Source organism: Salvelinus alpinus, chromosome 38 (assembly GCF_045679555.1).
Source record: "Salvelinus alpinus chromosome 38, SLU_Salpinus.1, whole genome shotgun sequence".
In the NCBI taxonomy this organism is placed as follows: Eukaryota; Metazoa; Chordata; class Actinopteri; order Salmoniformes; family Salmonidae; genus Salvelinus; species Salvelinus alpinus.
This window is the reverse complement of record NC_092123.1, coordinates 7,920,641-7,937,944: the sequence shown is the minus strand read 5'-3', so window position 1 is coordinate 7,937,944 and position 17,304 is coordinate 7,920,641. Positions and strand designations below refer to the sequence as shown.

At 46.5% G+C, this 17,304-nt stretch overlaps 1 protein-coding gene across 1 annotated transcript; it reads left to right on the top strand.

Annotated features, from left to right (window-relative positions):
- The first annotated feature begins 738 nt into the window (after positions 1-738).
- Positions 739-2,853, top strand: LOC139566181 (growth/differentiation factor 8-like). The gene is made up of 3 exons (XM_071387185.1): positions 739-1,146; positions 1,305-1,675; positions 1,906-2,853. The coding sequence occupies exons 1-3, from the start codon at positions 804-806 to the stop codon at positions 2,284-2,286; spliced, it is 1,095 nt and encodes a 364-aa protein (XP_071243286.1). The 5' UTR covers positions 739-803; the 3' UTR covers positions 2,287-2,853.
- Positions 2,854-17,304: the final 14,451 nt, after the last annotated feature.

Genomic DNA, 17,304 nt, shown 5'->3' with positions numbered 1-17,304 from the left:
ATGCCATAGTTTGTACATCTCATTTGTCATTAGAAACCACATTTGTTTAAGCAAGTCAGCCATATCAGTTATGTTTTTTAAAAGGCATTAAATGAGGCTAAATGAACTGTTTCCCTGCCAGATGAGGCTCTGCTTATAGCCAGGTGTAGCAGTGGTAAGATGTTAGGACTGCCGTTGGGACAGCTTTATGTAGGCCCTAACAGTTTGTGGGGACAGTTTGTCACCGTTATCGTGCAATTAATGTATTGTTTAGTGTTGTGTTGTGTAGTGGCTTTGCTGGCATGCATCCCACATTTATTAAACATTTTTGCCCCACCAAGATTTACATGCTAAAATCGCCACTGCACATTTGCTATTTAATGCAACAGTTTTTGTGACAAAATTACGCTAGTGTTGAAAATGCAATGGAATAAAAAAACATACGTGGAAAAAGTAGGCGTACATTTTGTGTGCACTACGTCATCAGGCACTGATTTGTATCCACAACCAGTCATTTTGGTGGAAACACACCACAGGTGGAACATTTTTATATTTTCTTTAAGTGGAGTCTAGAATATTCGCATGAAAATCTGTTGCCAATAGGATGGAAACATAGCTACAGATAGTACATGCTTCCAGTAATTGGCCTATAGCATTTTAAAGCTGCCTATCTCTTTAAAACTGAAACAAAACGTTCATCTCTAATGCGGCCAATCAGAAAAGGGAGATTATAAAAAATTGTAACTAAAATATTTGTCACTGTGTTATATAGGCCTGGAATAGGCTATTCTGTCCAAAGTGGGATTAAAAAGACAAGTGACAGGATGCAATTTATGCTTTACCTGACACTCTTAGGCGTACTTGGCACGACCATGGGGATGAATGAAACCATGAGGCGCCAAGCCAACGTAACAACAGAAGAGGGAGAAGTACAGCAATGCTCAAGCTGCGAGTTCAGAGAACAGAGCAGACAAATGAGACTCCACAACATCAGATCCCAAATTCTCAGTATTCTGAGGCTCGAGCAGGCTCCAAACATCAGCCGAGAAATGATCAGGCAGCTCTTACCGAAAGCGCCTCCCTTGACACAACTTATAGACCAGTATGAGCATCGTGTGGAGGATGAGGAGCGTGCCACCACTGAAACGATCATAACCATGGCAAAACGTAAGTAATTAAGTATTTGCTCATACAAAAGTGGGTAGTTTATGCCTGCCATGCGCCATGGAACCAGAAACATCTGTGCGTAAATTCACCGGTGTGCTGTGCGTAATTGGGTTCCAAATAGACAAAACTGGGACTTATTCTAACTCTTCTCTTTTTAGTTGGACCAATGTCACAACAAGACGGAATACCATCTTGTTGTTTCTTCAATCTCAGTCCGAAGATTCAACCTAACAACATTTTACATGCACAACTTTGGGTGCACCTGCGACCAGCCGACACAGTCACAACTGTCTTCTTGCAAATCTCCCGCATAAAAGCAACTACTGAGGGAAACTCGCGCATAAGGATCCTCTCGCTGAAGATCGATGTGGCTTCTGGTGCAAGCTCTTGGCAAAGTGTAGACATCAATCAATTACTCAAAACCTGGCTTCGTCAGCCAGAAACTCATTATGGTCTCGAGATCAAAGCTTATGATTCGAAAGGGCAGGACTTGGCTGTCACGGTAGCGGAGCTGGGAGAAGAGGGACTGGTAAGTACTACCATCTGGAATGTAATTATATCATAATGATTTGGAATGTGATTTTGCCTATAGGCATCATAATAGGTTGGTTACAAGGTTTAATCAAATATATTGTTATTGATAACCATGTATACACGTAATCCATCCACAGTGGACATTTCATTCCATCAGTTATGCCACCAGATGTTTGCAGTGCTGTTTTGTTTTGGATTTCATTCTTATTGTCATTCCATTCACAGCAACCCTTCGTGGAGGTGAAGATATTGGAGAACCTAAAACGTTCCCGGAGGGCCTCAGGCCTGGACTGTGATGAAGAGTCCTCAGAGACACGGTGCTGCCGCTACCCCCTCACCGTTGACTTTGAGGCCTTTGGGTGGGACTGGATCATTGCTCCCAAACGCTACAAGGCCAACTACTGTTCTGGAGAGTGTGAGTACATGCACCTCCAGAAGTACCCCCACACTCACCTGGTGAACAAGGCTAACCCCCGGGGTACGACAGGGCCCTGTTGTACTCCAACTAAGATGTCCCCCATCAACATGCTCTACTTCAACCGCATGGAGCAGATCATTTATGGGAAGATACCATCTATGGTGGTGGACCACTGTGGCTGCTCCTGAGAGGGAGGATGAGAGGACAGGACAACACACACACACACACACACACACACACACAGACACTGTGTTGTGTAATGAGTTAAAAAGTTATCCCAAAGTGAACCCTCTTACAAGAATCCATAATATTTTTGCATAAAAGGCTACAAGAGACATGTGGAGTTTGAAAAACATGAACCCTTTGCTCTGAGTGAGGACATGAACTGCCCATACTCTCCCCCCTGAGGTTCGTTCCGCAATGTGGCTGGAACTGCTATAAACATTTAAGGACACATAACACAATTGTCATTGGAGTGCAAAATCTGCACTGAAACAGATGTCCCCGATATCGTGGATCACAGGATTTTGGAACAGCTTGGTGGTCCTCAGAACACAGTGTCACATACAGAGCTATTCTATTAGCCTACATGAATTTAAACCAAAAATGATATGTTCCTTATGTAGCTAAATGTTTTAGGCCTATAGTCATATTATATTGTGATCAGTTTAGCCTACAGATTATGATAGGAATATTATGTTTTGCATTAGAGCTTCCCTAGTGCTATATCAACTCAAATACATTTTTATTTGTCACATGCGCCGAATATTACTGTACTGTTGGAGCTAGGAAAACAAGCATTTCGCTAAATATGTGTATGTGACCAATATTTGTATTTTATTTACTACTGGTGTAAACTGTAACATGAAATGCTTGCTTACAAGCCCTTCCCAATGATGCATGAGTTTCCAAATAATAATAAAAATAAAATAGTAACACAAGAAATAAAATAAAATACACAAGAATGGAGCTATTTACGCCTCCCGGGTGGCGCAGTGGTCTAGAGCACTGCATCGCAGTGCTATGCTGCGCCACCAGAGTCTGGGTTCGCGCCCAGGCTCTGTCGCAGCCGGCCGCGACCGGGAGGTCCGTGGGGCGACGCACAATTGGCTTAGCGTCGTCCGGGTTAGGGAGGGTTTGGCCGGTAGGGATATCCTTGTCTCAGCGACTCCTGTGGCGGGCCGGGCGCAGTGCGCGCTAACTGAGGGGGGCGGGTGCACGGTGTTTCCTCCGACACATTGGTGCGGCTGGCTTCCGGGTTGGAGGCGCGCTGTGTTAAGAAGCAGTGCGGCTTGGTTGGGTTGTGCTTCGGAGGACGCATGACTTTCGACCTTCGTCTCTCCCGAGCCCGTACGGGAGTTGTAGCGATGAGACAAGATAGTAATTACTAGCGATTGGATACCACGAAAATTGGGGAGAAAAGGGGATAAAAAAAAAATAAATAAAAAAAAAGAATGGAGCTATTTACAGAGAGTACCAGTACCAGATTAATGTGCAGCGGTACAAAGTATTTCAGGTAGATATGGAAACTCAGCAAAAACAGAAATGTCCTCTCACTGTCAACTGTGTTTATTTTCAGCAAACTTAACATGTATAAATATTTGTATGAACATGACAAGATTCAACAACTGAGACATAAACTGAACAAGTTCCACAGACATGTGACTAACAGAAATGGAAAAAAATGTGTTTGTGAACAAAAGGGGGGTCAAAATCAAAAGTAACAGTCAGTATCTGGTGTGGCCACCAGCTGCATTAAGTACTGCAATGCATCTCCTCCTCATGGACTGCACCAGATTTGCCAGTTCTTGCTGTGAGATGTTACCCCACTCTTCCACCAAGGCACCTGCAAGTTCCCTGACATTTCTGGGGAGAATAGCCCAAGCCCTCAACCTCCGATCCAACAGGTCCCAGACGTGCTCAATGGGATTGAGATCCGGGCTCTTCGCTGGCCATGGCAGAACACTGACATTCCTGTCTTGCAGGAAATCACGCACAGCAGTATGGCTGGTGGCATTGTCATGCTGGAGGGTCATGTCAGGATGAGTTTGCAGGAAGGGTACCACATGAGGGAGGAGGATGTCTTCCCTGTAACGCACAGCGTTGAGATTGCCTGCAATGACAACAATCTCAGTCCGATGATGCTGTGACACACCGCCCCAGACCATGATGTATCCTCCACCTCCAAATCGATCCCGCTCCAGAGTACAGGCCTTGGTGTAACGCTCAATCCTTCGACGATAAATGCGAATCCGACCATCACCCCTGGTGAGACAAAACCGCAACCCGTCTGTGGAGGGCACTTTTTGCCAGTCCTGTCTGGCCCAGCGACGGTGGGTTTGTGCCCATAGGCGACGTTGTTGCCGGTGATGTCTGGTGAGGCCCTGCCTTACAACAAGCCTACAAGCTCTCAGTCCATCCTCTCTCAGCCTATTGCGGACAGTCTGAGCACTGATGGAGGGATTGTGCGTTCCTGGTGTAACTCGGGCAGTTGTTGTTGCCATCCTGTACCTGTCCCGCAGGTGTGATGTTCGGATGTACCGATCCTGTGCATGTGTTGTTACATGTGGTCTGCCACTGCGAGGACGATCAGCTATCCGTCCTGTCTCCCTGTAGCGCTGCCTTAGGCGTCTCACAGTAAGGACATTGCAATTTATTGCCCTGGCCACATCTGCAGTCCTCATGCCTCCTTGCAGCATTCCTAAGGCACGTTCACACAGATGAGCAGGGACCCTGGTTATCTTTCTTTTGGTGTTTTTCAGAGTCAGTAGAAAGGCCTCTTTAGTGGCCACTTAAGTTTTCATAACTGTGACCTTAATTGCCTACCGTCTGTAAGCTGTTAGTGTCTTAACGACCATTCCACAGGTGCATGTTCATTAATTGCTTATGGTTCATTGAACAAGCATGGGAAACAGTGTTTAAACCCTTTACAATGAAGATCTGTGTCTTTGAAAGACAGGGTCCTGAAAAAGGGATGCTTCTTTTTTTGCTGAGTTTACGTGAAGGCAGGGTAAAGTGACTAGGCATCAGGATAGATAATAATGTTTGTGTGTTTGTGTTGATTTGGTATGTGTGTGTGTGTTATGTCTATGTGTGCATATGTAGTGAATGTGTATGTGTATGGGTTTTGAGTGTCAATGTATTGTGTGTGAGTGAATGAGTGTGTACATGCTGTGTATATTTTGTCAAGTGAGTGTGCGTAGGGTCAATGCAAGATAGGGTCAATGCAGATAGATTGGGTACCATTAATTGACTATTTAAATCAAACTGTATTTGTCACATGCAAGTGTAGACCTTACAGTGAAATGCTTACTTACAAGCCCTTACCCAGCAATGCAGTTAAGAAAATAACCAAAAACATAAGAAATAAAAGTAACAAATAATTAAAGAGCAGCAGTAAAATAACAATAGCGAGGCTATATACAGGGGGTACCGGTACAGAGTCAATGTTCGGGGCACCGGTTAGTCAGGCTATATACAGGGGGTACCGGTACAGAGTCAATGTTCGGGGGCACCGGTTAGTTGAGGTAATTGAGGTAATATATACATCAAATCAAAGTGTAAGACCCATCACATACACGTGATTAGCAGATGTTATTGCGGGTGTAGCGAAATGCTTGTGCTTCTAGCTCCGACAGTGCAGTGAAATCTAACAAGTAATATCTAATAAATGACACAACATACACACAAATCTAAGTAGGAATGAATGAAGACTATATACATATGGACGAGCAATGTCAGAATGGACTAAGATACAGTAGAATAGTATAGAATAGAGTATATACATATGAGATGAGTAATGCAAGATATGTAAACATTATTAAGTGACTAAGATACCGTAGAATAGTATAGAATAGAGTATATACATATGAGACGAGTAATTCCAGATATGTAAACATTATTAAAGTGACTAGTGTTCCATTCCTTAAAGTGGCCAGTGATTTCTAGTCTATGCCTATAGGCAGCAGCCTTTAATGTGCTAGTGATGGCTGTTTAACAGTCTGATGGCCTTGAGATAGAAGCTGTTTTTCAGTCTCTCGGTCCCAGCTTTGATGCACCTGTACTGACTTCGCTTTCTGGATGATAGCGGGGTGAACAGGCAGTGGCTTGGGTGGTTGATGTCCTTGATGATCTTTTTGGCCTTCCTGTGACAGCAGGTGCTGAAGGTGTCCTGGAGGGCAGGTAGTTTGCCCCGCGTTGAGCGTTGGGCAGACTGCACCACCCTCTGGAGAGCCTTGCGGTTGCGGGCGGTGCAGTTGCCTTAACAGGCAGTGATACACCTTGACAGGATGCTTTCAATTGTGCATCTGTAAAAGTTTGTGAGGGTTTTAGGTGCCAAGCCAAATTTCTTTAGCCTCCTGAGGTTGAAGAGGCTCTGTTGTGCCTTCTTCACCACATCGTCTGTGTGGGTGGTCCATTTCAGTTTGTCAGTGAAATGTATGCTAAGGAGCTTGAAGCATTCAACCTTCTCCACTGCACTCCCGTCGATGTAGATAGGGGGGTGCACCCTCTGCTGTTTCCTGAAGTCCACAATCATCTCCTTAGTCTTGATCACGTTGAGGGAGAGGTTGTTGTCCTGGCACCACATGGCCAGGTCTCTGACCTTCTCCCTATATGCTGTCTCGTCGTTATTGGTGATCAGGCCTACCACTGTTGGGTCATCGGCAAACTTAATGATGGTGTTGGAGTTGTGCCTGACCATGCAGTCATGAGTGAACAGGGAGTACAGGAGGGGACTGAGCACGCACCCCTGAGGGGCCCCTATGTTGAGGATCATTTTGGTGGATGTGTTGTTACCAACCCTTACCGCCTTGGGGCGCCCCGTCAGGAAGTCCAGAATCCAGTTGCAGAGGGAGGTGTTTAGTCCCAGGGTCCTTAGCTAAGGGATGAGCTTTGAGGGCACTATGGTGTTGTACGCTGAGCTGTAGTCAATGAATAGCATTCTCACATAGATGTTCCTTTTGTCCAGGTGTGAAAGGGCAGTGTGGAGTGCAATAGAGATTGCATTATCTGTGGATCAGTTGGGGCAGTATGCAAATTGGAGTGGATCTAGGGTTTTTGGGATAATGGTGTTGATGTGAGCCATGACCAGGTTTTCAAAGCACTTCATGGCTACAGACATGAGTGCTACGGGTCGATAGTCATTTAGGCAGGTTACCTTGGTGTTCTTGGGCACAGGGACTATGGTGGTCTGCTTGAAACATGTTGATATTACAGATTCAGACAGGGAGAGGTTGAACATGTCAATGAAGACACTTGCCAGTTGGTCAGTGCATGCTCGGAGTTCACGTCCTGATAATCCTTCTGGCCCTGCGGCCTTGTGAATGTTGACCTTTTTAAAGGTTTTACTCACATCGGCTGCGGAGTGCGTGATCACACAGTCATCCGGAACAGCTGATGCTCTCATGCATGTTTCAGTGTTACTTGCCTCGAATTGAGCATAGAAGTAATTTAGCTCATCTGGTAGGCTCATGTCACTGTGCAGCTCTCGGCTGTGCTTCCCTTTGTAGTCTGTAATAGTTTGCAAGCCCTGCCACATCCGACGAGCATCGTAGTACAATTCGATCTTAGTCTTTGGCTGTTTGATGGTTTGTCGGAAGCTTCCGGGTTTGAGTCCCACTCCTTGAAAGCGGCAGCTCTACCCTTTAGCTCAGTGCGGATGTTGCCTGTAACCCATGGCTTCTGGTTGGGGTATGTACATTATGTACAGTCACTGTGGGGATGACATCAGATGCACTTATTGATGAAGCCAGTGACTGATGTGGTGTACTCCTCAATGCCATCGGAAGAATCCCGTAACATATTCCAGTCTGTGCTAGCAAAACAGTCCTGTAGCTTAGCATCTGCTTCATCTGACCACTTTTTTATAGACTGAGTCACTGGTGCTTCCTGCTTACATTTTTTGCTTGTAAGCAGTAATCAGGAGGATAGAATTATGGTCAGATTTGCCAAATGAAGGGCGAGGGCGAGCTTTGTACGCGTCTCTGTGTGTGGAGTAAAGGTGGTCTAGAAATGCTGGTAGAAATGAAATGGATTTAAGTTTCCCTGCATTAAAGTCCCAGGCCACTAGGAGCGCTGCCTCTGGATGAGCGTTTTCCTGTTTGCTTATGACGGTGTACAGCTCATTGACTGCGGTCTTAGTGCCAGCATCGGTCTGTGGTGGTCCATAGACAGCTACGAAAAATACAGATGAAAACTCTCTTGGTAGATAGTGTGGTCTACAGCTTATCGTGAGATACTCTACCTCAGGCGAGCAAAACTTTGAGACTTCCTTAGATATCGTGCACCAGCGGTTGTTTACAAATATAGATAGACCGCCACCCCTTGTCTTACCAGAGGCTGCTGTTCTATCCTGCCGATACAGTGTAAAAGCCGCCAGCTGTATCTTATTCTTGTCGTCGTTCAGCCATGACTTGGTGAAACATAAGATATTACAGTTTTTAATGTCCCGTTGGTAGAATATACATGCTTTTAGTTCGTCTCATTTATTATCCTGAGATTGCCATCGGTACTATTGGCCAACGTACAAAGGCAGATTAGCCACTCGTCGGCGGATCCTCACAAGGCACCCTGATCTCCTTCCGCAATACCTTTTCCGTCTCTTTCTCCTGCGAATGACGGGATGAGGGCCTGTTCAGTTGTCTGGAGTAAATCCCTCTCGTCCAACTAATTAAAGAGAAATTCTTTGTCAAGTTCAAGATGAGTAATCGCTGTTCTGATTTCCAGAAGCTCTTTTCGGTCATAAAGAGAGGGTAGTAGCAACATTATGTACAAAATTTAAAAAATGAAACAAAATTGCATGGTTGGTTAAGAGCCCATAAAACGGCAGCCAACCCCTCCGGCGCCATTCAGTCTGACTATTTAGCAGTCTTATAGCTTGGACGTGGAAACTATCCCGGAGCCTCTTGGTCTGAGAGCTGATTCTCCGGTACCGTTTGCCGAACAGTAGCAGAGTGAACAGTCTATGGCTTGGGTGGCTGGAGTCTTTGGCAATTTTTCAGGCCTTTCAGGCCTGACCGCCTGATATAGAGGTCCTGGATGGCAGGGAGCTCAGCCCCTGTGATGTACTGGGCTGTCTGCACCACCCTCTGCAGTGCTTTAAGGGTCGAGGGCGGTGCATATCCCATACTAAGCGGTGATGCAGCCAGTCAAGATGCTCTCGATGGTGCAGCTGTAGAACTTTTTGAGGATACGAGGGCCCATGCCAAATCTTTTCAGCCTCCTAAGGGAAAAGAGGCGCTGCCATTACCTCTAACGACTGTGTGGGTGTGTGTGGACCATGTTACGTCCTTATTGATATGGACGCCAAGGAACTTGAACCTCTAGACCCGCTCCACAAAAGCCCCGTCGATGTGGATGGGGGCATGCTCGCCCCTCTTTCTCCTATAGTCCACGATCAGCTCCTTGGTCTTTCTGATGTGGAAGGAGAGGTTGTTTTTCTGACACCACACTGCTAAGTCTGACCTCCTTCCTCTCATCACCGTCGGTGATCAGGCCTACCATCGTTGTGTCCTCAGCAAACTTGATGAACAGGGAGTACAGGAAGGGTCTAAGCACACACCCCTGAGGGGCCCCCGTATTGAGGGTCAGCGTGTTGGAGGTGTGGTTTCCTATCCTCACCACCTGGGGCCGGCGCGTCATGAAGATCAGGATCCAGTTGTAGAGGGAGGGGTTCAGTCCCAGGGTCCCTAGCCTGGTGATGAAGGGACTATGCTATTGAACGCTGGGCTGTAGTCTATGAACAGAATTCTCACATAGTTATATCCCCTCTTGTCCAGGTGGGAAAGGGCAGTGTGAAGTGCAATTGAGATTGTGTCATCTATGGATCTGTTGGGGCGGTGCGTGGGTCTAGGGTGTCTGGGATAATGGTGTTGATGTGTGTCATGTCCAGCCTTTCAAAGCACTTCATAATTACACATGTGAGTGCTACAGGGAAATAGTACTTCATGCAGGTTACCTTAAAGATTTTGGGAACAGGTACAATGGTGGTCAGCTTGAAACATGTTGGGATTACAGACTGGCATAGCTGCAAGAAGTAGGGCTGCTGCAGCACCCCCTGAAAAATCTGAATGAAAAAATATATTAATACAAATATATATATTTAAAATGTTAATTATACCCGCCCCCCTGGTTGGCGAAAACAATCGCAGCACCCCCACCCCCAATCTACTTCCTATGCAGACTGGGACGAGGAGAGTTTGAAAATGTCAGTGAAAATACTTGCCAGCGGATTTGTGCATGCTTTGAGAAAGCACCCTGGTATTCTGTCTGGTCCGGCTGCCTTGTGATTGTTAACCTGTTTAAACGTTTTGCTCACATCGGCCATGGAAAGATCACACAGTCATCTGGAAAAACAGGGTCTTTCACACAAGGCACAGTCTTATATTCCTCGAAAAAAGGCATTTAGCTCATTTGGGAGTTCTGCATTGCTGGGCAATTTATAGCTGGGTTTCGCTTTGTAATCCATTATCGTCTGCAAGCCCTGCCACATGTGACGATCGTCGGAAACAGTGTAATAGGATTCCACCTCCCTCCTTGTCCTTTTGCATGTTTGATGTCTTGTCGGAGGTCGTAGCATACATACAATTGGAATCCAAGATGGCGTAGCAGTCAGACGTCCTTTGTCCTCGTCTTGTCGTGTCCTGTGTATATATATTTTTATATCCTTTTCTTCGCATATCTTTAAAAAATTTTTTTCTAAAACTCAACTTCAAAACACTCTCCTGCAACCCGCCTCACCCAATGTGGTGCGGATCTGTTTTTTTCTCTAAAGTATTATTCACCTCGAATCTGGAATCCCCCAACAGAAGCTAGCCAGCTCACTAGCTACTAGCTAGCAGTCAGCTAATTACTGCTAGCGGTCATCAGCTAACCTTTAGCTCGGAAAGCTCTCGCCAGTTTGTACAACGCGTCTCAAACCAGAGCATACCGGACCTATTTTCTCTCCATATCCCCGGATTCCTACCGCAGACTCTGAACATTTTCATCTGGTTCTTCGCAACTAGCTAACCGTAATCCCGGGTGACTACTCCTGGCTAGCGTTTCCATCCCGGAGCAAGCACCAATTAGCTTGAAGCTAGCCTGGCTAGGGCTCCTGGGCTACCACCGAAGCCCACTCCTGGGTTACAACATCCGGACCCCTTCTACTGCCGGTACGGGGCACGGAACCCCACCGATCCTCTACGACTGGAATACTGACATAACCTGCCCGAGGATTCCAACAGGCCCCTCAGGCGTGACGTCCGCTGAAGGCCCATTCTGCTAACCCCGGCCTACTAGCTACCTGGAGCAACTTGGAATCCTACTAATCCACGACTGGTTTATCAACGTCACCGCACGAAGAGCAGAATTACTCACCAATTTACCAGCATCGGACTGTCTCTCGACAACAACGCCGGATTCCTGCCGTAATCCCTGAGACACTACTTCTGATCCTCACAGCTAGCTTGCAGCTAGCGCAGCTAGCGCCACCGCCACGAAGCTAACACCAGTTAGCAAACACAATTCTACAATTCACAACCTCTCTTTCGCCATCGCCATTCGGCTTGGATTCTCTGTCGACACGACCACGTCTGGTCTGCAGTCGAATACCCCATCCGCTGTGCCCTCAGCCGGCCTCCGTCTGAGCAGACCCCCTCCGTCTGAGCAGACCACCCCCCGGGCTACTAACTTTAAAACGCCGCGTGCTAGCTTAGCGGAGGCCTCCCTGCTCCATCTACGGCTGCCCCCTGGACACTATGATCACTGGGCTACATAGCTGATGCCTGCTTGACTGTCCTTTAATTCACGGTATTCCATTCTGTTTATTTGTGTTTTATCTGTCGGCTCTGTGCTTTAACTCAGGATCTGTGTGTAGTTAATCCGACCCTCTCTGCCTAGTCGTCGCCATTTTTACCTGCTGTTGCTGTGTTAGCTGACTAGCTGCTGTTATCTCACCTGTTGTCTTAGCTAGCTCTCCCAATCAAGACCTGCAATCACTTTATGCCTGTTGCTGTGTTAGCTGACTAGCTGCTGTTATCTCACCTGTTGTCTTAGCTAGCTCTCCCAATCAAGACCTGCAATCTCTCAAATATCAATATGCCTTGCATACTGTTGTTCAGGCTAGTTATCATTGTTTTGGTTTGCAATGGACCCCGTAGTTCCACTCTCCGTACCTCTGATACCTCCTTCTTCCCACCCCCCACACATGCGGTGACCTCACCCATTGAGACCAGCATGTCCAGAGATACAACCTCTCTTATCATCACCCAGTGCCTGGGCTTGCCTCCGCTGTACCCGTGCCCCACCATACCCTGGTCTGCACATTATGCCCAGAATCTTTTCTACCACGCCCATAAATCTGCTCCTTTTATTCTTTGTCCCCAACGCTCTAGGCGACCAGTTTTGATAGCCTTTAGCCGCACCCTCATCCTACTACTCCTCTGTTCCTCGGGTGATGTGGAGGTAAACCCAGGCCCTGCATGTCCCCAGTCACCCTCATTTGTTGACTTCTGTGATCGAAAAAGCCTTGGCCTCATGCATGTCAACATCAGAAGCCTCCTCCCTAAGTTTGCCTTACTCACCGCTTTAGCACACTCTGCCAACCCTGATGTCCTTGCCGTGTCCGAATCCTGGCTTAGGAAGGCCACCAAAAATTCTGAGATTTCCATACCCAACTTTAACACTTTCCGTCAAGATAGAACTGCCAAAGGGGGAGGAGTTGCAATCTACTGCAGAGATAGCCTGCAAAGTTCTGTCATACTTTCCAGGTCTATGCCCAAACAGTTCGAACTTCTAATTTTAAAAATTAATCTCTCCAGAAATAAGTCTCTCACTGTTGCCGCCTGCTACCGACCCCCCTCAGCTCCCAGCTGTGCCCTGGACACCATCTGTGAATTGATCGCTCCCCATCTAGCTTCAGAGTTTGTTCTGTTAGGTGACCTAAACTGGGATATGCTTAACACCCCGGCAGTCCTACAATCTAAGCTTGATGCCCTCAATCTCACACAAATCATCAAGGAACCCACCAGGTACAACCCTAAATCCGTAAACATGGGCACCCTAATAGACATTATCCTGACCAACTTGCCCTCCAAATACACCTCTGCTGTCTTCAATCAAGATCTCAGCGATCACTGCCTCATTGCCTGTATCCGCCACGGGTCCGCGGCCAAACGACCACCCCTCATCACTGTCAAACGCTCCCTAAAACACTTCTGCGAGCAGGCCTTTCTAATCGACCTGGCCCGGGTACCCTGGAAGGATATTGACCTCATCCCGTCAGTTGAGGATGCCTGGTCATTCTTTAAAAGTTACTTCCTCACCATATTAGACAAGCATGCTCCGTTCAAAAAATGCAGAACCAAGAACAGATATAGCCCTTGGTTCACTCCAGACCTGACTGCCCTCGACCAGCACAAAAACATCCTGTGGCGAACTGCAATAGCATCGAAGAGCCCCCGCGATATGCAACTGTTCAGGGAAGTCAGGAACCAATACACGCAGTCAGTCAGGAAAGCAAAGGCCAGCTTTTTCAAGCAGAAATTTGCATCCTGTAGCTCTAACTCCAAAAAGTTCTGGGATACTGTAAAGTCCATGGAAAACAAGAGCACCTCCTCCCAGCTGCCCACTTCACTGAGGCTAGGTAACACGGTCACCACTGATAAGTCCATGATAATCGAAAACTTCAACAAACATTTCTCAATGGCTGGCCATGCCTTCCTCCTGGCGACTCCAACCTTGGCCAACAGCCCCGCCCCCCCCGCTGCTACTCGCCCAAGCCTCCCCAGCTTCTCCTTTACCCATATCCAGATAGCAGATGTTCTGAAAGAGCTGGAAAACCTGGACCCATACAAATCAGCTGGGCTTGACAATCTGGACCCCCTATTTCTGAAACTGTCCGCCGCCATTGTCGCACCCCCTATTACCAGCCTGTTCAACCTCTCCTTCGTATCATCTGAGATCCCCAAGGATTGGAAAGCTGCCGCGGTCATCCCCCTCTTCAAAGGGGGAGACACCCTGGACCCAAACTGTTACAGACCTATATCCATCCTGCCCTGCCTATCTAAGGTCTTCGAAAGCCAAGTCAACAAACAGATCACTGACCATCTCGAATCCCACCGTACCTTCTCCGATGTGCAATCCGGTTTCCGAGCCGGTCACGGGTGCACCTCAGCCACGCTCAAGGTACTAAACGATGTCATAACCGCCATCGATAAAAGACATTACTGTGCAGCCGTCTTCATCGACCTGGCCAAGGCTTTCGACTCTGTCAATCACCATATTCTTATCGGCAGACTCAGTAGCCTCGGTTTTTCTAATGACTGCCTTGCCTGGTTCACCAACTACTTTGCAGACAGAGTTCAGTGTGTCAAATCGGAGGGCATGTTGTCCGGTCCTCTGGCAGTCTCTGTGGGGGTACCACAGGGTTCAATTCTCGGGCCGACTCTTTTCTCTGTATACATCAATGATGTTGCTCTTGCTGCGGGCGATTCCCTGATCCACCTCTATGCAGACGACACCATTCTGTATACTTCCGGCCCTTCCTTGGACACTGTGCTATCTAACCTCCAAACGAGCTTCAATGCCATACAACACTCCTTCCGTGGCCTCCAACTGCTCTTAAACGCTAGTAAAACCAAATGCATGCTTTTCAACCGTTCGCTGCCTGCACCCGCACGCCCGACTAGCATCACCACCCTGGACGGTTCCGACCTAGAATATGTGGACATCTATAAGTACCTAGGTGTCTGGCTAGACTGCAAACTCTCCTTCCAGACTCATATCAAACATCTCCAATCCAAAATCAAATCTAGAGTCGGCTTTCTATTCCGCAACAAAGCCTCCTTCACTCACGCCGCCAAACTCACCCTAGTAAAACTGACTATCCTACCGATCCTCGACTTCGGCGATGTCATCTACAAAATAGCCTCCAATACTCTACTCAGCAAACTGGATGCAGTTTATCACAGTGCCATCCGTTTTGTTACTAAAGCACCTTATACGACCCACCACTGCGACCTGTATGCCCTAGTCGGCTGGCCCTCGCTACATGTTCGTCGTCAGACCCACTGGCTCCAGGTCATCTACAAGGCTATGCTAGGTAAAGTGCCGCCTTATCTCAGTTCACTGGTCACGATGGCTACACCCACCCGTAGCACACGCTCCAGCAGGTGTATCTCACTGATCATCCCTAAAGCCAAAACCTCATTTGGACGCCTTTCCTTCCAGTTCTCTGCTGCCTGCGACTGGAACGAATTGCAAAAATCTCTGAAGTTGGAGACTTTTATCTCCCTCAACAACTTTAAAAATCTGCTATCCGAGCAGCTAACCGATCGCTGCAGCTGTACATAGTCCATCTGTAAACTACCCTCCCAATTTACCTACCTCACCCCCCATACTGCTTTTATTTATTTACTTTTCTGCTCTTTTGCACACCAGTATCTCTTCTTGCACATGATCATCTGATGATTTATCACTCCAGTGTTAATCTGCTAAATTGTAATTACTCGATTTATTGCCTACCTCATGCCTTTTGCACACATTGTATATAGATTCTCTTTTTTTCCTCCCATGTTATTGACTTGTTTATTGTTTACTCCATGTGTAACTCTGTGTTGTTGTCTGTTCACACTGCTATGCTTTATCTTGGCCAGGTCGCAGTTGCAAATGAGAACTTGTTCTCAACTAGCCTACCTGGTTAAATAAAGGTGAAATAAAATAAAAAATAAAAAACTTTACTGTATGTGTCCATGTCTGTGTCCTGTTCCTTGTAGGCGGTAGCCTGTAATCCATGGTTTTTGGTTTGGATAAGCTATGTTAGTATAGTCACTGTGGGGAAGACATCGTCTATGCGCTTATTGCTTCATCAATATTCGGATGAAATTTGTTATTTTTATTAATTTAATTTAGCTTGTTTAAATAAAAATATTTAAAGGGAATTAAAAGTGCATAAAGTAGCTACCCCATATACAGGGCCGGATAAATGCAGGGTTTTACAGAGAAGCCCCTGGGCCCAAGTCCGTAAGGGACCAGAGGCAAAAAATAAGGAAAAAAACACAGGAGCCCGCTCTCAATGTTCAAAATACACCAGAAAGCATAATTTACCCACAGAGGATCAATCGTTTCTAAAAAATAACTGTGGATTAAGTTTGATCAAAAGCACATACATGTAACTGCCAAAATAAAAGAAACACCAACATAAAGTATATATATATATATCTTTTTTTATTTCACTTTTATTTAACCAGGTAGGCCAGTTGAGAACAAGTTCTCATTTACAACTGCGACCTGGCCAAGAAAAAGCAAAGCGATGACACAAAAACAACACAGAGTTACACATGGGATAAACAATCGTACACTCAATAACACAATAGAGACATCTGTATTCAGTGTGTAGTCAATAACACAATAGAGACATCTGTATACAGTGTGTGTAAATGAAGTAAGGAGGTAAGGCAATAAATAGGCCAATAGTGGCGAAGTAATTACAATTTAGCAATTTACACTGGAGTTTGCAGATGATGATGTGCAAGTAGAAATACTGGTGTGAAAAAGAGCAGAAAAACAAAAACAAATATGGGGATGAGGTAGGTAGTTGGTTGGATAGGTTATTTACAGATGGGCTGTGTACAGCTGCAGCGATCGGTAAGCTGCTCTGACAACTGATGCTTAAAATTAGAGAGGGAGATATGTCTCCAACCTCAGTGATTTTTGCAATTCGTTCTAATCATTGGCAGCAGAGAAGTAGAAGGAAATGTGGCCAAAGGAGGTGTTGGCTTTGGGGATGACTAGTGAAATATACCTGCTGAAGCGCGTGCTACAGGTGGGTGTTGCTATGGTGACCAGTGAGCTGAGATAAGGCGGGGCTTTACCTAGCAAAGACTTATAGATGACCTGGAGCCAGTGTGTTTGGCGACGAATATGTAGCAAGGACCAGCCAACGAGAGCATACAGGTCGCAGTGGTGGGTAGTATATGGGGCTTTGGAGACAAAACGGATGGGACTGTGATAGACTGCATCCAATTTGCTGAGTCAAGTGTTGGAGGCTATTTTGTAAATGACATCGCAGAAGTCAAGGATCGGTAGGATAGTCAGTTTTACGAGGGTATGTTTGGCAGCGTCGAAGCTCATTTGGAGGTTTGTTAACACAGTGTCCAAAGAAGGGCCAGATGTATACAGAATGGTGTTGTCTGCGTAGAGGGGGATCAAATAATCACCCGCAGCAA